The sequence below is a fragment of the Pseudophryne corroboree genome, chromosome 7, assembly GCF_028390025.1.
Source record: "Pseudophryne corroboree isolate aPseCor3 chromosome 7, aPseCor3.hap2, whole genome shotgun sequence".
NCBI classification, from domain to species: Eukaryota; Metazoa; Chordata; class Amphibia; order Anura; family Myobatrachidae; genus Pseudophryne; species Pseudophryne corroboree.
The window spans coordinates 507,325,303-507,353,009 of NC_086450.1; the positions used below are offsets into that span (position 1 = coordinate 507,325,303).

General features: G+C 47.0%; 1 protein-coding gene across 9 annotated transcripts in view; it reads left to right on the plus strand.

The window, feature by feature from the left end:
- LOC134945852 (uncharacterized) overlaps positions 1 to 27,707 on the plus strand; it is a 154,711-nt gene that overhangs the window by 113,822 nt on the left and 13,182 nt on the right. For 4 of the 9 annotated variants that reach the window (XM_063935385.1, XM_063935382.1, XM_063935383.1 and 1 more), the window contains exons 15-16: positions 13,286 to 13,390; positions 14,313 to 14,419. The exons of 2 other annotated variants lie outside the window; for them this stretch is intronic. In XM_063935385.1, the coding sequence (XP_063791455.1) occupies positions 13,286 to 13,390; positions 14,313 to 14,419 (212 nt within the window). The remainder of the gene's footprint in view (positions 1 to 13,285; positions 13,391 to 14,312; positions 14,420 to 27,707) is intronic. 3 more of the 9 variants (XM_063935386.1, XM_063935387.1, XM_063935388.1) reach the window with 2 other exon arrangements.

Genomic DNA, 27,707 nt, shown 5'->3' on the forward strand with positions numbered 1-27,707 from the left:
AAACGTGTTTGCCCCTGACCAAGTAGCAGCTCGGCAAAGTTGCAAAGCCGAGACCCCTCGGGCAGCCGCCCAAGATGAGCCCACCTTCCTTGTGGAATGGGCCTTTACAGATTTAGGATGCGGCAGTCCAGCCGCGGAATGCGCCAGCTGAATTGTGCTACAAATCCAGCGAGCAATAGTCTGCTTAGAAGCAGGAGCACCCATCTTGTTGGGTGCATACAGGATAAATAGCGAGTCAGTTTTCCTGACTCCAGCTGTCCTGGAAACATAAATTTTCAGGGCCCTGACTACGTCCAGTAACTTGGAATCCTCCAAGTCCCTAGTAGCCGTAGGCACTACAATAGGTTGGTTCAAGTGAAAAGCTGACACCACCTTAGGGAGAAACTGAGGACGAGTCCTCAATTCTGCCCTATCCATATGGAAAATCAAATAAGGGCTTTTACATGACAAAGCCGCCAATTCTGATACACGCCTGGCCGAAGCCAAGGCCAATAACATGACCACTTTCCACGTGAGATATTTTAGATCCACGGTTTTCAGTGGTTCAAACCAATGTGATTTTAGGAAACTCAACACCACGTTGAGATCCCAAGGTGCCACTGGAGGCACAAAGGGGGGCTGAATATGCAGCACTCCTTTTACAAATGTCTGAACTTCAGGTAGTGAAGCTAGTTCCTTCTGGAAGAAAATCGACAGAGCCGAGATCTGTACCTTAATGGAGCCTAATTTTAGGCCCATAGTCACTCCTGCCTGTAGGAAGTGTAGAAATCGACCCAGTTGAAATTCCTCTGTTGGGGCCTTTCTGGCCTCACACCAAGCCACATATTTTCGCCATATGCGGTGATAATGCTTAGCAGTTACATCTTTCCTGGCTTTAATCAGCGTAGGAATGACTTCTTCCGGAATGCCCTTTTCCTTTAGGATCCGGCATTCAACCGCCATGCCGTCAAACGCAGCCACGGTAAGTCTTGGAACCGACAGGGCCCCTGCTGCAGCAGGTCCTGTCTGAGCGGCAGAGGCCATGGGTCCTCTGAGATTAACTCCTGAAGTTCCGGGTACCAAGACCTTCTTGGCCAATCTGGAACAACGAGTATCGTTCTTACTCCTCTTTCCCTTATTATCCTCAGCAACTTGGGTATGAGAGGAAGAGGAGGGAACACACAAACCGACCGGTACACCCACAGTGTCACTAGAGCGTCCACCGCTATCGCCTGAGGGTCCCTTGACCTGGCGCAATATTTTTCTAGTTTTTTGTTGAGGCGGGACGCCATCATGTCCACCTGTGGTCTTTCCCAACGGTTTACCAGCATTTGGAAGACTTCTGGATGAAGTCCCCACTCTCCCGGGTGGAGGTCGTGCCTGCTGAGGAAGTCTGCTTCCCAGTTGTCCACTCCCGGAATGAACACTGCTGTCAGTGCTAACACGTGATTTTCCGCCCATCGGAGAATCCTTGTGGCTTCTGCCATCGCCGCCCTGCTTCTTGTGCCGCCCTGTCGGTTTACATGGGCGACAGCCGTGATGTTGTCTGACTGGATCAGAACCGGTTGGTTTTGAAGCAGGGCCTTTGCCTGACTCAGGGCATTGTAAATGGCCCTCCATTCCAGAACATTTATGTGTAGGGAAGTCTCGTGACTTGTCCAAAGTCCTTGGAAGTTTCTTCCCAATGTGACTGCCCCCCAGCCTCGAAGTCTGGCATCCGTGGTCACCAGGACCCAGTCCTGTATGCCAAATCTGCGGCCCTCCACGAGATGAGCACTCTGCAGCCACCACAAGAGAGACATCCTGGTCCTTGGAGACTGGGTTATCAGCCGATGCATTTGAACATGCGATCCGGACCATTGGTCCAAGAGGTCCCACTGAAAAATTCTGGCATGGAACCTGCCGAATGGGATCGCTTCGTAGGAAGCTACCATCTTTCATAAAAAAGAAGGAAGGGTAGTGTGACTGCGCTAGGTTTGATGAATACAACACTGATGGTAAAATTTAACAAATTTATTCCTAAAATTGTACAATAGATATATAAGAATAGTATCAATAAAATATGCACATGAATAAACTAATAGACAATGCAATTGCTAAAAATGTAGATTAACATCCCAAGGGACCACCCAATTCGCCAGGTGTGGAAATTGGACTTTGTGGAGATGTATGCGGTGACCGTTCCAAATGTATTTCCCCTATATTATAGTCCAGTTTATACAATAGTCTCAGAATTTAGGCAAGGTCCAAATGAATGGACTAGTTACCGTTAGAGGGTATATTGCTCCGGAATCTGTAGTGGAGAGCTCCTCATGCGATACGGTTATATGCAGTCCTTTGTATGATGTTTGCCGTTTGGAATCTGAGAATTGAGAAGACATATACCTTTGAGAAAGCTGCCAGTTGGTTGCAGCGAAACGCGTCAGGTGATTCAGGGACCCCAGCCAGGAAGTGACTCCAAGGAGGACCGAACCATTCCCCAAGCATCGTCCAGACGATCTTCTCAATTCTCAGATTCCAAACGGCAAACATCATACAAAGGACTGCATATAACCGTATCGCATGAGGAGCTCTCCACTACAGATTCCGGAGCAATATACCCTCTAACGGTAACTAGTCCATTCATTTGGACCTTGCCTAAATTCTGAGACTATTGTATAAACTGGACTATAATATAGGGGAAATACATTTGGAACGGTCACCGCATACATCTCCACAAAGTCCAATTTCCACACCTGGCGAATTGGGTGGTCCCTTGGGATGTTAATCTACATTTTTAGCAATTGCATTGTCTATTAGTTTATTCATGTGCATATTTTATTGATACTATTCTTATATATCTATTGTACAATTTTAGGAATAAATTTGTTAAATTTTACCATCAGTGTTGTATTCATCAAACCTAGCGCAGTCACACTACCCTTCCTTCTTTTTTATGTAATTAACGGGAGTGACTCTCCTTTTTCTTGTGACTGCAGCTCGGCGAAGCATCTCACACCCTAAGCGCCCAAGTACCTTCGGGTATACCTATTCCTTTACAGCTACCATCTTTCCCAGGACTCGTGTGCAGTGATGTACCAACACCTGTTTCGGTTTTAGGAGGCCTCTGACCAGAGATGACAGCTCCTTGGCTTTTTCCTCTGGGAGAAACACTTTTTTCTGGACTGTGTCCAGAATCAGTCCCAGGAACAGTAGGCGTGTCGCAGGAACCAGTTGTGACTTTGGAATATTCAGAATCCAACCATGCTGGTGTAGCACCTCCTGAGATAGTGCTACGCCCACTAACAACTGCTCTCTGAATCTCGCTTTTATCAGGAGATCGTTCAAGTATGGGATAATTGAAACTCCCTTTTTTCGAAGGAGTATCATCATTTCGGCCATTACCTTGGTAAATACCCTCGGTGCCATGGACAGACCAAACGGCAACGTCTGGAATTGGTAATGACAATCCTGTACCACAAATCTGAGGTACTCCTGGTGAGGATGGTAAATGGGGACATGCAGGTAAGCATCCTTGATGTCCAGAGATACCATGTAATCCCCCTCTTCCAGGCTTGCAATCACCGCCCTGAGCGATTCCATCTTGAACCTGAATTTTTTTAGATATGTGTTCAAGGATTTTAAATTTAAAATGGGTCTCACCAAACCGTCCGGTTTCGGTACCACAAACATTGTGGAATAGTAACCCCGTCCTTGTTGAAGTAGGGGCACTTTGACTATCACCTGCTGGGAATACAGCTTGTGAATCGCCTCTAACACAGCCTCCCTGTCTGAGGGAGTCGTTGGTAAGGCAGATTTGAGGAAACGGCGGGGGGTAATGTCTCGAATTCCAGCTTGTACCCCTGAGATACCACTTGAAGGATCCAGGGGTCCATACTTTCTTTCTAGGAGCTCAGGAAAGCCCCTAGTGTGCATCCAGCTCGAGCCGGGCACAGGATTCTAACTGAGGTCTGGAGGAGGGTCATAGGGGGAGGAGCCAGTGCACACCAGGTAGTCCTAAAGCTTTCTTAGATGTGCCCAGTCTCCTGCGGAGCCGCTATTCCCCATGGTCCTTACGGAGTCCCCAGCATCCACTTAGGACGTCAGAGAAAAATGGGAGACCCCGCCAATAGTTGACGTGTCTGTCTCCAGACTGTCAAAGCAGGTGGTCTTACCGGTTCTGGGATCCACCGCGTTGACAGACCCGGCAGATCACAAGGTGGATAAAGGTGACATTGATTTTTTTTTTACGTAACATACAGGATTCTGCAGGGTTCCTGGTAGAATCTATGAAGGATCTGAGTTCCACGGATGCGGGGTTCTCCGCCATGTCTGTCTCGGCTCGCAGGGGTCTCTGGCTGCGCCAATAGTCTGCCGACGCGGAATCCAGGAAAAGTGTGGAGAACCTACCCTACACAGGTCAGGCTCTTATTGGGGACAGCTACCGCGGGTAAGTCTCCTTTTCTTCCCTCGGCTGCACCGGCTATGAAGAAACCTTTTACTCCCAACACGTCACAGTCCTTTAGGCCCACTGGGACTAGAAAACAAAACCGCTCACTCCTTCTTCAGAGGGAGTCAAGCCAAATCCAAGAAACCTGCACCCGCAGGTTCCCAGGACCAGAAGCCTACTTCTGGTGCCTCAAAGTCTACAGCATGACGGTGGACCGCCCAGCCTGGAGGTCGGTCAGGTGGGAGTGAGACTCCGACATTTCAGCTACGTCTGGGTGTCGTCCGGCCTGGATCCCTGGGTGCAGGATATTGTGTCCCGGGGGTACAGGCTGGAGTTTCAAACTCTTCCACCTCACCAATTCTTCAAGTCAGATTTGCCGGCTTTGCCGGCAGACAGGGAAATTCTTCTGGACGCCATAAAAAAATTGGTGCTGTCAGAAGCCATTGTTTCAGTTCCACCTCATCAGCTGAACAAGGGTTACTATTCGCACCTATTTGTGGTACCGAAGACGGATGGTTCGGTCAGGCCAATTCTGAACTTGAAGTCATTGAACCCTTATCTCAGGGAGTTCAAGTTCAAAATGGAGTCTCTGAGAGCGGTGATCTCAGATCTGGCGGTGGGGGAATTCCTGGTGTCCCTGGACATCAAGGATGCGTACCTCCACATTACGATTTGGTCGCCGCATCAGGCTTATCTCAGGTTTGCACTGTTAGACAATAACTATCAGTTTCAAGCATTGCCATTCGGTCTCTCCACAGCACCGAGGGTCTTCACCAAGGTGATGGCAGAGATGATGGTTATCCTCCGCAAGCAGGGGGTGAACATAATGCCGTATCTGGATGATCTGCAGATCAAGGCGTCGTCCAGGGAGAAGTTGTTACAGTCCATTGCTCTCACGACGCATCTGCTCAGAGAGCACGGTTGGATCCTGAACCTTCCCAAGTCTCGTCTGGATCCGACAAGGAGGCTGTCTTTCCTGGGGATGATCCTCGACATGGAGGTGCAGAGGGTGTTTCTCCTGGTGGAGTAAGCATTGGTGATACAAACATTGGTCCGGGATGTCTTAAAGCCTACCCGGTGTTGGTTCATCAGTGCATCCGCATTCTGGGGAAGATGGTTGCCTCCTACGAGGCTCTACAGTATGGAAGGTTTCCTGCTCGGTCCTTTCAACTGGATCTCCTGGACCAGTGGTCGGGATCCCACCTACACATGCACCAGAGGATACGTCTGTAGCCGAAAGCAAGGATTCACTCCTCTGGTGGCTGCAACTGCCTCACCTTCTGGAGGGCCGAAGGTTCGGGGTTCAGGACTGGATCCTTCTGACCACGGATGCGAGTCTCAGAGGTTGGGGAGCAGTCAGTCAGGGGGAAACCTTCCAAGGAAGGTGGTCAAGACAGGAATCCCTTCTTCCAATAAACATCCTAGAGCTAAGAGCCGTGTACAACGGTCTTCTTCAAGCAGCACACCTTCTACAGGATCGGGCTGTTCAGGTGCAGTCGGACAACGTGACCACAGTGGCCTACATAAAACGACAAGGCGGAATGAAGAGCAGGGCTGGAATGTCAGAGGTGACAAGAATTCTCCTCTGGGCAGAAAGACATATGGTGGCGATGTCGGCAATCTTCATTTCGGGAGTGGACAACTGGGAAGCAGACTTCCTCAGCAGACACGATCTCTATCCAGACACCCGTAGGTGTTCGAGGAGGTAACCGGTTGGTGGGGGGTTCCTCACATAGACATGATGGCCTCTTGCCTCAACAAGAAGCTGTGAAGGTACTGTTCCAGGTTGAGAGACCCACAAGCAGTGGCGGTTGACGCACTGGTAACACCGTGGGTGTTCCCGTCAGTGTACGTGTTCCCTCCACTTCCTCTCATTCCAAGAATTCTACAGCTTGTAAGAAGAACAAAGGTTCTGGCAATCCTCATTGCTCCGGACGGGCCAAGGAGGGCTTGGTACGCAGATCTGCTGGATCTACTACTGGAAGATCCAAGGCCTCTGTCTCTTCGGGAGGATTTTCTCATACAGGGGCCGTTTCGCTTATCAGGATTTACCACGCTACGTTTGATCGCTTGGCGGTTGAGCGCCAGATCTTAGCTCGGAAGGGTATTCCGAGCGCAGTTATTCCTACCCTGATACAGGCTAGGAAGGGGGTAACGTCTAAACATTACCATCGCATTTGGTAAAAATATGTGTCTTGGTGTGAATCCAAGAAGTTTCCTGTGGTGGAGTTTCAACTTGGACGTTTTCTCCTATTCCTGCAAGCAGGTGTGGATATGGGCCGGAGATCGGGATACCTCAAGGTCCAGATTTCAGCTTTATCCATTTTCTTCCAGAAATAATTGGCTGCCCTCTCTGAGGTTCAGACCTTTTTGAAAGGGGTTCTGCACATCCAGCCTCCCTTTGTGGCGCCGACGGCACACTGGGATTTGGACGTGGTGTTGCATTTCCTGCAATCGGATTGGTTTGAGCCTCTACAGGAGATTGAGGTCAAGTTTCTCACGTGGAAGGCTGTCACTTTGTTGGCCTTAGCTTCTGTGCGACGTGTGTCGGAATTGGGGCCCTTGTCCTGTAAAAGTCCATATTTGGTATTCCATGCAGATAGGGTGGAACTCAGGACTCGTCCACAGTTCCTTCCAAAGGTTGTGTCGGCTTTTCATATCAACCAACCTATTGTGGTGCCAGTGGCTACTGACTCCTCAATTGCTTCAAAGGCCTTGGATGTTGTGAGGGCTTTGAAGATCTATGTGAAGAGGACTGCTCGTCACAGAAAATCGGACTCTCTGTTTGTCCTGTATGATCCCAAGAAAATTGGGTGGCCGGCTTCTAAGTAGGGATGTGCACTTGAAATTTTTCGGGTTTTGTGTTTTGGTTTTGGGTTCGGTTCCGCGTCCGTGTTTTGGCAAAACCTCACCGATTTTTTTTTGTCGGATTCGGGTGTGTTTTGGATTCGGGTGTTTTTAAAAAAAAAACAACTAAAAAACAGCTTAAATCATTGAATTTGGGGGTCATTTTGATCCCATAGTATTATTAACCATAATTTCCACTCATTTTCAGTCTATTCTGAACACCTCACACCTCACAATATTATTTTTAGTCCTAAAATTTGCACCGAGGTCGCTGGATGACTAAGCTAAGCGACCCAAGTGGCCGTAACAAACACCTGGCCCATCTAGGAGTGGCACTGCAGTGTCACGCAGGATGGCTCTTCCAAAAAACACCCCCCAAACAGCACATGACGCAAAGAAAAAAAGAGGCGCAATGAGGTAGCTGTGTGAGTAACCTAAGCGACCCAAGTGGCCGACACAAACACCTGGCCCATCTAGGAGTGGCACTGCAGTGTCACGCAGGATGGCCCTTCCAAAAAACACTCCCCAAACAGCACATGATGCAAAGAAAAAAAGAGGCGCAATGAGGTAGCTGTGTGAGTAAGCTAAGCGACCCTAGTGGCCGACAAACACCTGGCCCATCTAGGAGTGGCACTGCAGTGTCACGCAGGATGGCCCTTCCAAAAAACACTCCCCAAACAGCACATGACGCAAAGAAAAAAAGAGGCGCAATGAGGTAGCTGTGTGAGTAACCTAAGCGACCCAAGTGGCCGACACAAACACCTGGCCCATCTAGGAGTGGCACTGCAGTGTCACGCAGGATGGCCCTTCCAAAAAACACTCCCCAAACAGCACATGACGCAAAGAAAAAAAGAGGCGCAATGAGGTAGCTGTGTGAGTAAGCTAAGCGACCCTAGTGGCCGACACAAACACCTGGCCCATCTAGGAGTGTCACTGCAGTGTCACGCAGGATGGCCCTTCCAGAAAACACTCCCCAAACAGCACATGACGCAAAGAAAAAAAGAGGCGCAATGAGGTAGCTGTGTGAGTAAGCTAAGCAACCCTAGTGGCCGACACAAACACCTGGCCCATCTAGGAGTGGCACTGCAGTGTCACGCAGGATGGCCCTTCCAAAAAAATACTCCCCAGTCCCCAAACAGCACATGACGCAAAGAAAAAAAGAGGCGCAATGAGGTAGCTGTGTGAGTAAGCTAAGCGACCCTAGTGGCCGACACAAACACCTGGCCCATCTAGGAGTGACACTGCAGTGTCACGCAGGCTGGCCCTTCAAAAAACTACTCCCCAAACAGCACATGACGCAAAGAAAAATTAAAGAAAAAAGAGGTGCAAGATGGAATTGTCCTTGGGCCCTCCCACCCACCCTTATGTTGTATAAACAGGACATGCACACTTTAACCAACCCATCATTCCAGTGACAGGGTCTGCCACACGACTGTGACTGAAATGACGGGTTGGTTTGGACCCCCACCAAAAAAGAAGCAATTAATCTCTCCTTGCACAAACTGGCTCTACAGAGGCAAGATGTCCACCTCATCATCATCCTCCGATATATCACCGTGTACATCCCCCTCCTCACAGATTATCAATTCGTCCCCACTGGAATCCACCATCTCAGCTACCTGTGTACTTTGTGGAGGCAATTGCTGCTGGTCAATGTCTCCACGGAGGAATTGATTATGATTCATTTTAATGAACATCATCTTCTCCACATTTTCTGGAAGTAACCTTGTACGCCGATTGCTGACAAGGTGAGCGGCGGCACTAAACACTCTTTCGGAGTACACACTTGTGGGAGGGCAACTTAGGTAGAATAAAGCCAGTTTGTGCAAGGGCCTCCAAATTGCCTCTTTTTCCTGCCAGTATAAGTACGGACTGTGTGACGTGCCTACTTGGATGCGGTCACTCATATAATCCTCCACCATTCTTTCAATGGGGAGATAATCATATTCAGTGACAGTAGACGACATGTCCGTAATCGTTGTCAGGTCCTTCAGTCCGGACCAGATGTCAGCATCAGCAGTCGCTCCAGACTGCCCTGCATCACCGCCAGCGGGTGGGCTCGGAATTCTGAGCCTTTTCCTCGCACCCCCAGTTGCTGGAGAATGTGAAGGAGGAGATGTTGACAGGTCGCGTTCCGCTTGACTTGACAATTTTGTCACCAGCAGGTCTTTGAACCCCAGCAGACTTGTGTGTGCCGGAAAGAGAGATCCAAGGTAGGTTTTAAATCTAGGATCGGGCACGGTGGCCAAAATGTAGTGCTCTGATTTCAACAGATTGACCACCCGTGAATCCTTGTTAAGCGAATTAAGGGCTCCATCCACAAGTCCCACATGCCTAGCGGAAATCGCTCTGTCTTAGCTCCTCCTTCAATGCCTCCAGCTTCTTCTGCAAAAGCCTGATGAGGGGAATGACCTGACTCAGGCTGGCAGTGTCTGAACTGACTTCACGTGTGGCAAGTTCAAAGGGCAGCAGAACCTTGCACAACGTTGAAATCATTCTCCACTGCGCTTGAGACAGGTGCATTCCACCTCCTATATCGTGCTCAATTGTATAGGCTTGAATGGCCTTTTGCTGCTCCTCCAACCTCTGAAGCATATAGAGGGTTGAATTCCACCTCGTTACCACTTCTTGCTTCAGATGATGGCAGGGCAGGTTCAGGCGTTTTTTGTGGTGCTCCAGTCTTCTGTACGTGGTGCCTGTACGCCGAAAGTATCCCGCAATTCTTCTGGCCACCGACAGCATCTCTTGCACGCCCCTGTCGTTTTTTAAATAATTCTGCACCACCAAATTCAAGGTATGTGCAAAACATGGGACGTGCTGGAAATTGCCCAGATTTAATGCACACACAATATTGCTGGCGTTGTCCGATGCCACAAATCCACAGGAGAGTCCAATTGGGGTAAGCCATTCCGCGATGATCTTCCTCAGTTGCCGTAAGAGGTTTTCAGCTGTGGGCGTATTCTGGAAACCGGTGATACAAAGCGTAGCCTGCCTAGGAAAGAGTTGGCGTTGGCGAGATGCTGCTACTGGTGCCGCCGCTGCTGTTCTTGCGGCGGGAGTCCATACATCTACCCAGTGGGCTGTCACAATCATATAGTCCTGACCCTGCCCTGCTCCACTTGTCCACATGTCCGTGGTTAAGTGGACATTGGGTACAGCTGCATTTTTTAGAACACTGGTGACTCTTTTTCTGAGGTCTGTGTACATTTTCGGTATCTCCTGCCTAGAGAAATGGAACCTAGATGGTATTTGGTACCGGGGACACAGTACCTCCAACAAGTCTCTAGTTGGCTCTGCAGTAATGATGGATACCGGAACCAGGTTTCTCACCACCCAGGATGTTAAGGCCTCAGTTATCCGCTTTGCAGCAGGATGACTGCTGTGATATTTCATCTTCCTCGCAAAGGACTGTTGGACAGTCAATTGCTTGGTGGAAGTACTAAAAGTGGTCTTACGACTTCCCCTTTGTGATGACCATCGACTCCCAGCAGCAACAACAGCAGCGCCAGCAGCAGTAGTCGTTACACGCAAGGATGCATCGGAGGAATCCCAGGCAGGAGAGGACTCGTCAGAATTGCCAGTGACATGGCCTGCAGGACTATTGGCATTCCTGGGGAAGGAGGAAATTGACACTGAGGGAGTTGGTGGGGTGGTTTGCGGGAGCTTGGTTACAAGAGGAAGGGATTTACTGGTCAGTGGACTGCTTCCGCCCAAAGTTTTTGAACTTGTCACTGACTTATTATGAATGCGCTGCAGGTGACGTATAAGGGAGGATGTTCCGAGGTGGTCAACGTCCTTACCCCTACTTATTACAGCTTGACAAAGGCAACACACGGCTTGACAAATGTTGTCCGCATTTCTGGTGAAATACTTCCACACCGAAGAGCTGATTTTTTTGGTATTTTCACCAGGCATGTCAATGGCCATATTCCTCCCACGGACAACAGGTGTCTCCCCGGGTGCCTGACTTAAACAAACCACCTCACCATCAGAATCCTCCTTGTCAATTTCCTCCCCAGCAACACCCATATCCTCCTCATCCTGGTGTACTTCAACACTGACATCTTCAATCTGACTATCAGGAACTGTCCAGCACTTGCAGGGGGCGTGCAAATGGTGGAAGGCGCATGCTCTTCACGTCCAGTGTTGGGAAGGTCAGGCATCGCAACCGACACAATTGGACTCTCCTTGTGGATTTGGGATTTCGAAGAACGCACAGTTCTTTGCTGTGCTTTTGCCAGCTTTAGTCTTTTCATTTTTCTAGCGAGAGGCTGAGTGCTTCCATCCTCATGTGAAGCTGAACCACTAGCCATGAACATAGGCCAGGGCCTCAGCCGTTCCTTGCCACTCCGTGTGGTAAATGGCATATTGGCAAGTTTACGCTTCTCCGACGACAATTTTATTTTAGATTTTTGTGTCCTTTTTTTACTGATGTTTGGTGTTTTGGATTTTACATGCTCTGTACTATGCCATTGGGCATCGGCCTTGGCAGACGACGTTGATGGCATTTCATCGTCTCGGCCATGACTAGTGGCAGCAGCTTCAGCACAAGGTGGAAGTCGATCTTGATCTTTCCCTATTTTTGGAACCTCAACACTTTTGTTCTCCATATTTTAATAGGCACAACTAAAAGGCACCTCAGGTAAACAATGGAGATGGATGGATACTAGTATACTTATGGATGACGAGCGACTGCCGACACAGAGGTAGCTACAGCCGTGGACTACCGTGCTGTGTCTGCTGCTAGTATAGACTGGATGATAATGATTCAAAATATATATATATATATATATATATATATATATATCACTACTGCAGCTGGACAGGTATATATTATGTAATGACGGACCTGCTGGACACTGTCTGTCAGCACTGCAGACTCCTAAAGTAAGCTACTAGTATCAAGAAGATAGAAAAAAAAAAAAAACACGTGTAGGTGGTATACAATTATGGATGGACGAGCGACTGCCGACACAGAGGTAGCTACAGCCGTGGACTACCGTACTGTGTCTGCTGCTAATATAGACTGGATGATAATGAGATAAAATTAAAATATATATATATATCACACTATTACTGCAGCCGGACAGGTATATATTATGTAATGACGGACCTGCTGGACACTGTCTGCAGAATGCGTTTATAAAAACACCACACGACGAGTGTTTAACTTTTTCAGGCAGACAATCACAATATACTGGTGGTCAGCAGACAATCACAATATACTGGTGGTCAGTGGTCACTGGTCACGTCAGTCACACTGGCAGTGGCACTCTGGCAGCAAAAGTGTGCACTGTACTTAAAATATATTATTTATGTACTCCTGCCCTAACTGCTCCCCAGTCTCCCCCACAATTAAGCTGTGTGAGTGAAAGGATCTGCCCTTATATTCTTTAACCCTCGATGTGATGGCCTCTCAGACGTCTGGGAGTGTAAACCTTTACGCTATCAGTTACATGCACAACACAAGCAGTAAAAATTCACACTGTTTTATTGAATGTTTAACATTGGTATAAAAAGAGAACACATAAGGGTGTAACTGATAAGTGTAAAAGGGCTCATTGGCTTAGGGGTAGGTGCCTGGGTGGGGTACGTAGGGGTGGTTAATACTTGACATAACATAATTGGATATAGCAGTTGCTAGGCAGATGTTATATACGTTGCATCAGACGGAACTTAACAAAGGATCTTTTAGTAACACACAGAAGTAGAAAAAGCAGGTTTCATCTAGTATAGAGCTGACCTTGGATGCCAGACCCACACAAGCCTGGTATCTGTATGAGAGACAAAGGCATCTAACACAGGGCAGCACGCATCCATTGCAAACACATAAGAGTTCATAAAGCATGTTTTAACCCTTCACTAGGGAAGTAGAAATATTCACTTTTACACTGTAACTATTATAAGGAAATTGATCATATAAAAAGTAATATTTACAAAGACAGAAGAGCTAACCCTTCAATCCCCTCTTAGAATCATGATTATTATATGACATGATTCTTGAGTGAGGCTCCTTTCTTGTACCTCCAGTTCTTGAGATATTGGACATAATCGTCGGGTCCCTTACTATCAGAGGAGGTGACAGGACTGGTGGTTATATCATAGTACATCAGGGCCTTATCAATGCCTTTGGAGGTAAGTTTCTTTCCACAGGGAATTACACAATAAACTATAATGCCTACAAGAATTAAAGTTACAAGTATGAATATGCTTATTTGCACAATACCCTGGTGGGAAGGTTTTTAAATTTCTCCCTGTGGTGGTGTTAGATGTATAACAAGTGTAGTTTCCAGGATATATAGTTATGGTGCTTCCTGGGTTGGGATTTTTTGACAATATGGGATATTCCCTTTTCCACATTTCGCACTGACTGTCATTTGTTTTGGTGTCATTAAAAAGGCTGAAAAAAACAATTTTCTTGTTCTAGGGGTATATTAAGGGGCACTGTACCTAGGTGGGGCCTAGATTTGCCACAGACATAACAGTTGCTTTTATTGTGTTTGTTAGCACTATACTTCATCCATTCCAACCAAAAATTAATGTCAGGGAAACCAGTTTCAATAGCTAGGGTGTCTTCAAAGGTAGGGTTAGTAATAGCCACCATATCTTTAGAAGTGGCAATATGGGGCTTTAAAGGTTTGTTTTGGGGATATTTGCTATATCTATTTTTTGCAAATGATGGGCCATATTTCCAATCTGCTCCTGTATTCCACCCCACAGCTTCCCAGGAATTACAATTAGATCCATAATATCTAATGTCATAGTACCATTCGTCAGTAACACAAATATATACTGTCTCAGACATTCCTGATTTCCTTTTCTGCTGTATGAAATGTTTGTTGTCAGCAAGTTTAGGGAACATGAAATAATCAAGGATGTATGTGGCTACGTGTGTATTGGAGGAATTGTACCACAAGGTGGGGACCCCATCTGTTTGTGTGATGTCGACTTCACATATTGTGAGGTGAATGAGGGCCAGTAGGGCTATCGAGATAGTCCCCAGGATAAAGATAGGGGACAGGTTCCTCATCTTCTTCTGTTCTTCTTTCTTCGCTAGGTGGGAGGTCAGGGCTGTCTGCCCCGGTTCGTACCTCACTGGAATCACTTGCTTCCCTCTCTAGGTCTGGTCTAGGAACCTTTTTTACTCGGGATGCATGGATCCAGGTAGGACTTTCCTCTGTCAGGACTGCTGTCCGGGTAACTGCTACGACCTCTGTCTCTGGACCATAGGTGAAGTCTCCTGGGCTCTTGTTCCTGGGGAGCACCTTCACCACGACTCTGTCTCCGACTTTAAAGGGGTGTGTAGGTTCCTGTGGATTCAAAGGGTTTTTACAAACAACCTCATGTTCAATTTCATTCAGTTTTGTTATCAGGGACCTGACATACTCTTCCCTGATGAGTTCTAGATCTCCTTCCTGTATTACTAGTGGTTTCTTAGCCCAGGGTGTAGGAAAAGGGTCTACCCATTAGTATTTCAAAGGGTGAGTATCCTAGAGTTTTCTGTGGGGTATTCAAGATGCTGGTGTTTAGCTTTATTAGGGTTGTTCCTGAGGCAAGTGATGCATCTGCTAACATACTGGTCCACAAGTGATTTGGCATTAGTAACATAAAAATCATTGGTTAGTAGGAGGAGTGTTGTGGCTTCACCACGGTGACCAACACCACGGCACTGGGCAACGAGCAAAGGGGCACTGGACTGGGGTATACAGGGTTTCCCCTCTTTGCAGATTAATCCTGATTTAGGATTTTTTCTGCAGAATTGGGTAAGTTCAGTCGGAGAGATCAGCATTAGTCGCAGCAGCTTGAAGTTGAGTGAGCAGATGGACGTTGTCAAGGGAGGGACATGCTCTAGTGAGTGCAACGAGTTCTGCAGCTTGCGCGGACTGATAAGGTATTGGTAGGGTTTCCAACACAGTATCAGGGAGGGTGACAATGGCATAGCCAGCCTGGTATGTATTGTCATTGGGCCTACTACATGAGCCGTCAACAAAAACTACGTCTGCGCCTGGTATGGGAACGGGAGACATGTCAAGTCTGGGAGAAGTTTCAGCTTCAATGGAAGCAGCACAGTCATGTAGGTCGGGTGGTTCATCCTCGGGACCTTTCAAGCCTAAAAGGGCATTGAGAATGGGTGCAGGGCCAGAAGAACTAGCAGTGTACTTAATGGTAAGGGTAGGGTTACTCAAAAGGAGTACTTCATATCCACTAAGGCGTTGTGCTGACATGTACTGTGTGTGTAAGCCTTTAAGTATTGCCAGGACATCATGTGTGGTGTGGAGTACTGTGATGTGGCCTAAAGTGAGGGTAGTGGCCATTTCTGCAACCATTGCACAGGCTGCCAAAGCCCTGAGGCAGGCAGGCATACCTTGCACAGACACTGGCATGACTTTGGGAAAAAAATGCCACGGGGCGCAACTTCCCTCCATGAAACTGTGTGAGCACCCCCGCCATGGTTTTACAATTGTCCCTTGCATATAGATGGAAAGGTAGCACATAACTGGGGAGGCCAAGTGCCGGACTTTTCATCAACATACATTTTAAACTTTCATATGCAGTTAACATTTCTTGTGACCATTGTACAGTTTTAGGTTTGTCCTTCAGTGTGGCTTGTCTCAAAATGTTATCATAATAGGAGCAATCAGAAATCCACTGTCTGCAGTAATTTACCATACCCAGGAAGGACAGTAGTTCCCTCTGGATAGTTGGGGTGACCAGGCCCAATACAGACTGTATGCGTTGTGGACTGACTTTTCTCTCTCCCTGAGTGAGCACAAAACCCAAGTAATCAACATGCTTTTTTACACCATTGCATTTTTATTTTGGACACCTTGTGTCCACATTCACAAAGCCAGTTTAGTAATGAAACACCATCCTCTCGGCAGGCCTCCTCAGTTTTACTACAGAGCAGCAGATCATCTGCATACTGTAGCAGGACTGAACCATGGTGAGGTTGCCAGGGCCCCAATGTGGCCTGGAGACAACAGGTGCGTCAATAATCTGCACCAGGTAAGTTGTTTACCCTCAAAAGAAAAGGCAAAAGTAATTGTGTCTGTGAATCTACAGGTATGCTGAAAAAAAAAGGCATTCTTCAAATCAATTACAGAGAAGAACTAGCATCTGCAGGGATTGCAGAAATGAGTGAGTTTACATCTGGAACAATTGGTGCAATCGGGACAATTGGCTGATTGATCGCTCTGAGATTCTGTACAAATCTTATACTGCCATCAGCTTTGGCAACAGGGTTCACAGGAGTACAGTATGGTGATACAATATGTCTGAGAATACCCTGTTGTAAGAATTGCTGTATCACGGGGCGGAGACCTTCTATCTTTTCTGGTGAGAGGGGATACTGCATAAGTCAGAACACAAAACACTGGTTGTTGCACCGCTGTCCACTAAAAAGGGAATTTTACTTCCATTTATAATAAGTGGCAGCAGAGGTGAATCTTTACTATGACGGGAGAGTTGAATAAAGGCTGGGATACCCTCCTCCGGGCCCCGTCAGTGCGCGGGGTCTTTGGAATCTTCCCTGACTGCGGGGTTGGCTCTGTCTGTCAAAGCGTCTGGAGTTCTGATAGTTATGAGTGAGTGGGGAAGTGAGTAAGCTTTCTGAGTTAAGCAAAGGTAAGCTAGCGTCATCTGTCCAGCAGTCCTTAAACCTTTTCCAAAACGCAGTAACAGACTATGAAGGTTTCTGTTTACAAGCTACAGCGACAGGCAAAAAAGCACAGGCAAAGGAGCACGGGTTTTAAAGACCTCCTTCATATGTGTATAGCTGCGTCCTTTGCAAGCTTTGCGCAAATAAGATATACAGCCATCGAGGGTAATAGTGGGCTTGGGACAGTGTTTTACTATTATCTAAACTCTGGGTTATTGGTGCTAGGGATAGAGCTAGTGGACGCACCCTCCAGCAGTGAAGTTGGAGGCGATCCCATCTAGTGTGAAAGGGTTACTGCTGCCAAGAGATTTGTGTCTCTGAGCGCAGGATACATTGGAATGCAAAGGGGGGAGGCGAGAGGGATTTTAAAAGATTTACAGTTCTCTGCAGTTTCGCTTCTGTGCTAAACTGACATTTTTTCTTAAATCTCCATATAGAAAGGGTAATTACTGCCTTCCCGTAGGAATGGGTCCTGTCCTGCTTTCTCTGTCCATCCCGCTAAATTATCCACCCATGGGTTAACTAAGTAATACTCTGAGGTAGAGTTGCGGGCGACATACATCTTGCATGTCTCACCAGGGAGGGGCGGGGAATATGCAGGTTTTTTTACTCTGACTAGAGCCCATTGTCAGACAGTAATATAAATCAACAGTACAACTTTAAAGGAAAATATCTAAAATTTACAACTCTACTATACATGCATCAGCTAACCAGTTAATTAGTCATTGACAATATCACAATATTATCTGTATAATGAGAACATGAAATCTTTTGACGGGTACGCTTACCATTCGTACAAGATGTCAGAAAAATACAGCGTTTTAAACAGGAAGCAAGAAAAGTGTTTGAGTAAAGATATCTGGCAGACGAAAACTTACCAGCCGTCTGGACCAAATATAAGAACTTATCTCACTACAAACATACAAGAATATATAGGCGATCAAATCGGGGTATTCTCTACGTTACGTATAGACCCCAGGTCTATGTTTTTTTAAGTATCCCAGATACTAACGTCTTTGGAGAATTGCGCTTGGACGCCTGGTCCTTTCTCAGACGTATCTTTAAGTCCCAGACATTAAAGATTCTATGGTATCCCTGATACCTGTTTTATGCTTTTACATAAAACTTCGTAATATTAAGTCCCGGACTTAAATATTACCTTGTCACGTGTTCCCGGAACACTGACACGGATTCAGCTTCAGTGTATGACCGCAATCCTGTATGGCAAAGACAGACAATAAATTCTCTATTTTTACCATTCAGGGACGATCACTGAATTCCGGACATAGCCCCCAGCTGAAAGGATTTGCCCTTATATTCTTTAACCCTCGATGTGATGGCCTCTCAGACGTCTGGGAGTGTAAACCTTTACGCTATCAGTTACATGCACAACACAAGCAGTAAAAATTCACACTGTTTTATTGAATGTTTAACATTGGTATAAAAAGAGAACACATAAGGGTGTAACTGATAAGTGTAAAAGGGCTCATTGGCTTAGGGGTAGGTGCCTGGGTGGGGTACGTAGGGGTGGTTAATACTTGACATAACATAATTGGATATAGCAGTTGCTAGGCAGATGTTATATACGTTGCATCAGACGGAACTTAACAAAGGATCTTTTAGTAACACACAGAAGTAGAAAAAGCAGGTTTCATCTAGTATAGAGCTGACCTTGGATGCCAGACCCACACAAGCCTGGTATCTGTATGAGAGACAAAGGCATCTAACACAGGGCAGCACGCATCCATTGCAAACACATAAGAGTTCATAAAGCATGTTTTAACCCTTCACTAGGGAAGTAGAAATATTCACTTTTACACTGTAACTATTATAAGGAAATTGATCATATAAAAAGTAATATTTACAAAGACAGAAGAGCTAACCCTTCAGTGAGCAGTGAGCACTCAGCACAGTCAGATATACATAGATGATATATCATGCAGCACACTGAGGCTGAGCACAGATATGGTATGTGACTGTGTCACACTGTATCGTTTTTTTTTCAGGCAGAGAACGGATTAATTAAACTGGTGGTCAGTGGTCAGGTCACACTATCAGCAAGTAGTACTCCGAGTCCTATATGCTCCCCAAAATTTGTAAATCAAGTGTCTCTACTAGTTACTCTCTACTAGTCGGAGAGGACGCCAGCCACGTCCTCTCCCTATCAATCTCAATGCACGTGTGAAAATGGCGGCGACGCGCGGCTCCTTATATAGAATCCGAGTCTCGCGAGAATCCGACAGCGGGATGATGACGTTCGGGCGCACTCGGGTTAACCGAGCAAGGCGGGAGGATCCGAGCCTGCTCGGCCCCGTGTAAAAAACCTGAAGTTCGGGCGGGTTCGGATTCCGAGGAACCAAACCCGCTCATCGCTACTTCTAAGCAGACGATTTCTCGCTGGATCAGGTTCACCATCCAGCATGCATATTCTACGGCAGGATTGCCGTGTCCAAAATCTGTTAAGGCCCATTCTACTCCTAAAGTGAGTTCTTCCTGGGCGGCTGCCCGGGGTGTCTCGGCTTTGCAGCTTTGCCTAGTGGCTACTTGGTCAGGGTTGAACACGTTTGCCAAGTTTTAAAAGTTAGATATTTTGGCCTCTGATGACCTCAAGTTTAGTCTATCAGTTCTGCAGGAGCCTGCGCGCTCTCCCGCCTATTCTGGGTGCTTTGGTACATCCCCATGGTACAAATATGGACCCCAGCATCCTCTAGGACGTAAGACAAAAATAGGATTTTATATACCTACCGGTAAATCCTTTTCTCGTAGTCCGTAGAGGATGCTGGGCGCTCGCCCAGCGCTTTGTTATCCTGCAGTGGTTCTTTGGTTCAGAACTGCCTGGTTCTTAGGTAAGTTCTGCGTTATTTCCTGTTTCAGGTGTTGCTGTGTTATTCCGGCATGTTAGCCGGATTTGCCTTGTTGCATGAGCTGGTATGAATCTCGCCACTGTCTGTGTATTTCCTTATCTCAAAGTATGTTGTCTCCTCGGGCACAGTTTCTAGACTGAGTCTGGTAGGAGGGGCATAGAGGGAGGAGCCAGCCCACACTATTAAACTCTTAAAGTGCCAATGGCTCCTGGTGGACCCATCTATACTCCATGGTACTAATATGGACCCCAGCATCCTCTACGGACTACGAGAAAAGGATTTACCGGTAGGTATATAAAATTCTATTTTGAAGAATCTGTGAGGCGGGAGTACTAGAAACTCCAGTCTGCATCCCTGTGCAGCCTAATGCCCAGGCAGTGAAGTCCACCGTCAAAACTAAGGTTTTGAGAATACCGAACCCGACAGCCGTTCCCAGGAACCTTGTGGTGCAGGTTTTCTGATTTTCACCCAATGACCTCTAAAGGAAGTGGAGGAGCCCCTGGATTTAGGTGTAAACCTTGCGGTTTTAAGGGATTGCAGTATAGGTGTCGGATCTAATTTCCTGTCTGTGCAGCTGCGGAAGGAAGCTATGTCCACTTACCCACAGTTGGCTCGGATATTCACGTATCCCAAGCATCCGCAAAGGGCCTTACCCGTTGAAGGGCTGAATCACCATACCTTACTTGGATTCTGTATCCGAAGTCCATTGGTGTAGCCACTGCCCCCTGCGTGTTGAAACCGCCAGAGCAGTGGTACCTGCATTAAGCAGACCAGCTTCCTTCCAGTAGAATCCTGTATGTGACAGAAACAAGTACATGTCACTTCTTCACATAGAATCTAAATCAAGTAAGGAGCCTGACCACATTACAATATCCCCAGAGATCTACGTAATAGTGGGTCTCCCGAGTCACACCTGCAGCAGTGTACTAGAGAGTAGACTCAATCTGCGATCAGCCTTTATGGAGGTTGTACCGGGGACAGGTAACACAACCCTTGACAATTTAGACACTCTTTAGGGATGTGGAGACTATCTCTGGGTGTACTCAGGATATCCCAAATAAGGAGCTTAAACGCCCTACAGTGGGAAGGCATTATATATATATATATATATATATATACACATATATATATATATATATATATACATATACATATACATATACATATATATATATATATATATATATATATACATACACACACACACACACACACACACACACACACACAGGTTGAGTATCCCATATCCAAATATTCCGATATATACGTAATATTCCGAAATATGGACTTTTTTGAGTGAGAGTCAGATAGTAAAACCTTTGTTTTTTGATGGCTCAATGTACACAAACTTTGTTTAATACACACAGTTATTAAAAATATTGTATTAAATGACCTTCAGGCTGTGTGTATAAGGTGTATATGAAACATAAATGCATTCTGTGCTTAGACTTGGGTCCTATCACCATAATATCTCATTATGGTATGCAATTATTCCAAAATATGGAAAAATCCCATATCCAAAATACTTCTGGTCCCAAGCATTTTGGATAAGGGATACTCAAATATATATATATATATATATATATATATATATATATATAGGCGTCCACGAAGGTGGCGGGCGCACTCTCACAAGTATATAGATTCTTTAGTGAATATCAACTGTTCTTTATTGTAGCCTCATAAATCGACGTTTCGATCCTTCCACAGGATCTTTTTCAAGAAAGGCAGTACGATATGTCACAACTGAGGGCCTGAGCTGACGGGAGGCAGCCTCAGTTGTAGGGGCTGAGATGTACCGGAACCTGGGAGGTTGTATCAGACCCCTGGACATGTAAGTAACATGAATAATAACTGCCCGAAGGCGTGACCACGACAACTTAGATAAAAGTCAATGATGTTTATTATGAGAACTCCGCATCACAGCAGCAATAAAAGAAAACGTAAAAGTCAGCAAAGAATAAATACAGTTCCTGAGTACTACAGCATGGCAGGAGCCACAGGGCACTGGTAGTGTGAGATAGTTCTTATGATCTTCTAGATGGAAAGTCCTTACCAGGCCCGGCTGTAGCAATGGAGATAACCCAGGATTGTACCAGCTGGTGTTCCAGGAAGAGCTGGGTTGCTGAAGGTAAAACAGCTGCTGTGGATACTGGCTGGAACCAGACTGTTGTTAGCACGGAGTGGATACTGGCTGGAACCAGTTAAATAATAAATGAACTTTGGGAGCGATGAAATGTGAACTGAAATGTAGAACTTGAGAGCGGAGAAATAATAATTCCGGTGGAGAGTGGTAAAGTGTAGAAAGGACACCGGCCCTTTAAGGGAAGCTGTACTCTGCTGGAAGCTGAGGCTGGAAGCAGGTAGTGTTGTAGCTGGAAACAGATGAATCCACAATGGATTGGAGAGTCAGGCTACACCGCAGGTGGAATGCTGGTGCGGGTCTCTATGGTGGAAGTCTTGAGACAGGAGCTGGAACCTGGAAGACAATCATAGAAGAGAGACAAACAGGAACTAGGTTTGACAACCAAAGCACTGACGTCTTCCTTGCTCAGGTACAGCTTACTTATACCTGCAGCAAGGAAGGGGTTGGCTAGGCAATTATGCAAATCAACAACACAGACAGCAGATTGGTGGAAATGATCAGATGACAGAATCCAAGATGGCTGCGCCCATGCAGACACTTGGAGGGAAGCTTGGTTTGCAATCCATGTGGTCTGGGAAACAGCAATGGCGGCGCCGGCCACCGGAGACAGGAGACGCCAGGCTGATAGATGCACATTTAACCACGCGGGCACAGCGGAGGCCGCGGCTGATGAAAAGACCACTCTGCATGTGGAAACTCAGGAACAGCGGAATCCGGTCCTGGAACGCTGAGCCCGCCTTAGGAGGCATCTGAAGGGTAAGTAATGGCGTCCAGATACCCGGATCGTGACAGCACCCCCCCCTTTAGGAGTGGCCCCAGGACACTTCTTAGGCTTTAAAGGAAACTTTGCGTGGAAATTTCGGACCAAGGCAGGAGCATGGACGTCAGAGGCATTGGTCCAAGAGCGTTCTTCAGGACCATAGCCCTTCCAGTCAATGAGATACTGAAGTTGACCGTAACGGTGACGTGAGTCCAGGATCTTGGCCACTTCATACTCAACGCCTCGTTGAGTTTGGACTTTCGGAGTTGGTGGAAGTGAGGAATGAAACCGATTCAAGATTAGCGGTTTCAACAGGGAAACATGGAATGTCCTGGGTATTTTTAAGAAGGGAGGTAACTGGAGTCTGTAAGCAACAGGATTGATGACTTGATCAATTTTAAAAGGACCGATGTAGCGAGGTGCAAACTTCATACTGGGAACTCTTAACCTCAAATTCTTCGTGGATAACCATACCCGATCACCCACCTTGAGAGCAGGAACTGCTCGACGCTTCTTATCCGCAAACTTCTTGTACCTGAACGATGCCTTGAGCAGAGCTGATCGTACGCTCTTCCAGATATTGGCAAACTGATGCAAGGTGATATCCACTGCGGGAACAGAAGTTGCTGGAAGCGGTTGGAACTCAGGGACTTTAGGGTGGAATCCAAAGTTGGTGAAGAATGGTGTTGAGGAAGATGAAGAATGATACTGGTTGTTATGACAGAACTCGGCCCAGGGAAGTAATTGAACCCAGTCATCTTGAGAGGAGGACACATAGATGCGGAGGAAGGCCTCCAAGTCCTGATTCACCCTCTCAGTTTGACCATTGGTCTGAGGATGGTAAGCCGTGGAAAACTTTAACTTGACTTGGAGGACTTGACATAAACTTCGCCAGAATTTGGCTGTGAATTGAACTCCTCGATCTGAGATAATTTCTTCTGGAAGACCGTGGAGTCGGAAGATCTCTTGTATGAATACTTGAGCCAACTTGGAAGCTGACGGAAGACCGGTGAGAGGAATGAAGTGTGCCATCTTGGTGAACCGGTCAACTACCACCCAGATGGTATTGAACTTGTTGCACATGGGCAAATCTGTAATAAAATCCATCGACAAATGGGTCCATGGTCGACGGGGAACAGATAGTGGAACCAGTTGCCCCGCAGGCGACTGGCGGGATACTTTATGTTGAGCACACTTTGGGCAAGATGCAATAAACTCCAAAACGTCCTTTTTCAGAGTTGGCCACCAATAGGACCTAGAGATAAACTCCAGGGTTTTTTGGATACCTGTATGTCCGGCAAAACGGGAAGCATGGGCCCAATGCATGAGCTTCTTCCTTAGTGTCGGCTTCACAAAACTTTTCCCTGATGGGGGCGTAGAGTCCATCCCTACCGTGGAGAATGCCAACGGATTTATAATAGGATGCTTGTCTGAAGACTCTGACTCATTTTCTTGCTCCCATGAGCGGGAAAGGGCATCGGCCTTGCGATTCTGAGAGCCCGGACAGAACTGGAGTTTAAAGTCGAACCTGGAAAAGAAAAGTGCCCATCTGGCCTGACGAGGGTTGAGACATTGTGCGCCTTTTAGATATAGAAGGTTCTTGTGGTCTGTAAGGATGGTGATTGAATGAGAAGCTCCCTCCAACAGATATCTCCACTCCTCTAGAGCGAGCTTGATGGCTAGCAACTCCTGGTCGCCAATGGCATAGTTGCGCTCCGCTGGGGAGAACTTCCGTGAGAAGAAACTGCAAGGATGTAAATGACCATCTTTAGCCCTCTGAGATAACACCGCTCCTACTCCAACGGAGGAGGCATCCACCTCTAAGATGAAAGGAGAGTCGATGTCAGGCTGTTTCAGGACAGGTGCAGAGATGAACCTCTGTTTTAAAAGATGAAAAGCTTGCATGGCTTCTTCAGACCACTTGGACGGGTTAGCACCCTTCTTGGTGAAAGCAGTAATAGGCGCCACAATGGTGGAAAAGTCTCGTATAAACTTTCGGTAATAATTGGCGAACCCTAAGAACCTCTGGACCCCTTTGAGGGTTAAGGGTACCGGCCAATTCTGGATTGCTTGTAGTTTCTCAGGATCCATCTCTAGTCCGGAACCGGACACAATGTACCCTAGAAACGGAATGGACTTGACTTCAAAGACGCATTTCTCTAATTTGCAGTAGAGATGATTGACACGGAGACGGGACAGAACCTCCTTTACCCAGAAACGATGTTCCTCTAAATCGTTGGCAAAAATGAGGATATCATCTAGATAGACCACGACATGACGGTATAGAATGTCTCTGAAGATCTCATTGACGAAATGCTGGAAGACAGCTGGAGCATTGCTCAATCCGAAGGGCATGACGAGGTACTCATAATGTCCGTCACGGGTGTTAAATGCGGTCTTCCACTCGTCACCCTCACGGATCCGGATGAGATTGTATGCACCTCTCAGGTCCAGCTTTGTAAAGATGGTAGCTCCGCTAACTCTGTCAAAGAGCTCAGTAATCAGGGGTAAAGGATAGCGGTTCTTGATGGTAATGTCGTTCAAACCTCTGTAGTCGATGCACGGCCGCAGACCACCATCTTTCTTCTTTACAAAAAAGAAGCCTGCGCCGGCTGGAGAAGAAGAAGGTCGAATGAACCCCTTTGCTAGGTTCTCTTTAATGTATTCCTCCATAGAATGTGTCTCGGGGAGAGACAACGGATAAGTTCGGCCTCGAGGTGGAACCTTCCCTGGAACGAGATCAATCGGGCAGTCCCATTCTCTATGAGGAGGAAGGATATCAGCAGAAGCTTTACTGAACACATCCGTGAAATCTTGATATGGAGGAGGTGGAACATCAGACGACCTGGGGGAGGAAGAACAGACAGGCAACACTTTAAACAAACATGTCTTAGTACAGGAGGAACCCCATGCCAGGATTTGCGTAGTCGTCCAATCAATTGTAGGATTGTGAAGACGGAGCCATGGAAGGCCCAGGACCACAGGATGTGTGGCTCTTGGAATCACTAAAAATGAAATAAGTTCGGAATGAAGAACTCCCACTCTCAGACGAACTGGTAGAGTCCTTAGAGAAATAACTGTATCAAAAATTTTACTGCCATCCACAGCAGTTAAGGAAAAGGACGAAGGAAGTCTCTCGGTGGGTAGGGACCACCGTTTAACATAGGCTTCAGTAATAAAGTTCCCAGCTGCTCCGGAATCCAGGAGGGCAATGACGTTCTGATAACGTTGAGCAACTTGAAGCGAGACTGGGAGGTTACAATCTTGAGGAGATGGAGAGGAGATCATTACTCCTAGCCGGCCCTCTCCTTGGCGAGCTAGGATTTGGAGTTTCCCGGACGTTTGGGACAGGCATTAATGGTGTGAGACGGAGCTGCACAATACAGACAGAGAAACTCGGAGAGACGTCTTCGGCGCTCAGCAGGAGTTAAACGGGAACGGCCAATTTGCATGGGTTCATCTGTAGTTGGTGACAGTTGGCGAGGAGGAGGAGGAGTAGAAGATTTTGGAGCAGATGATCTTCCACGCTCAGTTGCTCTCTCTCTGAAACGTAAGTCAACTTTCGTACAAAGTGAGATTAGCTCATCTAACTTGGAGGGTAAGTCTCTGGTAGCTAACTCATCTTTAATACGCTCGGATAAACCATGCCAGAATGCAGCATACAGGGCCTCGTCGTTCCATGCCAGTTCGGATGCCAGGATCTGGAACTGTATAAGATATTGTCCTACAGTACGTGATTCCTGGCGTAAACGGAGAATCTCAGACGAAGCTGAAGTTACCCTGCCTGGCTCGTCGAAGATGCGCCTGAATGTTGACACAAATGCAGTGTAAGAAGATAGCAGGGTGTCGGACCTCTCCCATAACGGTGATGCCCAATCAAGGGCTGAGCCACTGAGAAGAGAAATAATGTAAGCAATTTTTGTACGGTCACTGGGAAAATTGCCAGGTTGTAGCTCAAACTGAATCTCACACTGGTTGAGAAATCCCCTGCAGAATCTTGGAGATCCGTCAAATTTTGCTGGCGTTGGAAGATGAAGACGTGGAGCAGAAATGGGTAAGGTGGGTGGGGTTATAGCTGGAGTCACTGTGGTTGACGCACCAGACGCGCCTGATCCACGGAGAGTTGTCTGAATCCCATCCAGCCGAGTAGAGAGATCCTGGAGACAGCGGATGATGTGGCCCTGTGCAGCCTCCTGATGTTCTAGTCGGGCTGCCAGTTCTTGCATCGGCCTGGCCGCTTGATCCTGGTCTCCGGCTGGATTCATTAGGTCAGTGCTTACTGTCACAACTGAGGGCCTGAGCTGACGGGAGGCAGCCTCAGTTGTAGGGGCTGAGATGTACCGGAACCTGGGAGGTTGTATCAGACCCCTGGACATGTAAGTAACATGAATAATAACTGCCCGAAGGCGTGACCACGACAACTTAGATAAAAGTCAATGATGTTTATTATGAGAACTCCGCATCACAGCAGCAATAAAAGAAAACGTAAAAGTCAGCAAAGAATAAATACAGTTCCTGAGTACTACAGCATGGCAGGAGCCACAGGGCACTGGTAGTGTGAGATAGTTCTTATGATCTTCTAGATGGAAAGTCCTTACCAGGCCCGGCTGTAGCAATGGAGATAACCCAGGATTGTACCAGCTGGTGTTCCAGGAAGAGCTGGGTTGCTGAAGGTAAAACAGCTGCTGTGGATACTGGCTGGAACCAGACTGTTGTTAGCACGGAGTGGATACTGGCTGGAACCAGTTAAATAATAAATGAACTTTGGGAGCGATGAAATGTGAACTGAAATGTAGAACTTGAGAGCGGAGAAATAATAATTCCGGTGGAGAGTGGTAAAGTGTAGAAAGGACACCGGCCCTTTAAGGGAAGCTGTACTCTGCTGGAAGCTGAGGCTGGAAGCAGGTAGTGTTGTAGCTGGAAACAGATGAATCCACAATGGATTGGAGAGTCAGGCTACACCGCAGGTGGAATGCTGGTGCGGGTCTCTATGGTGGAAGTCTTGAGACAGGAGCTGGAACCTG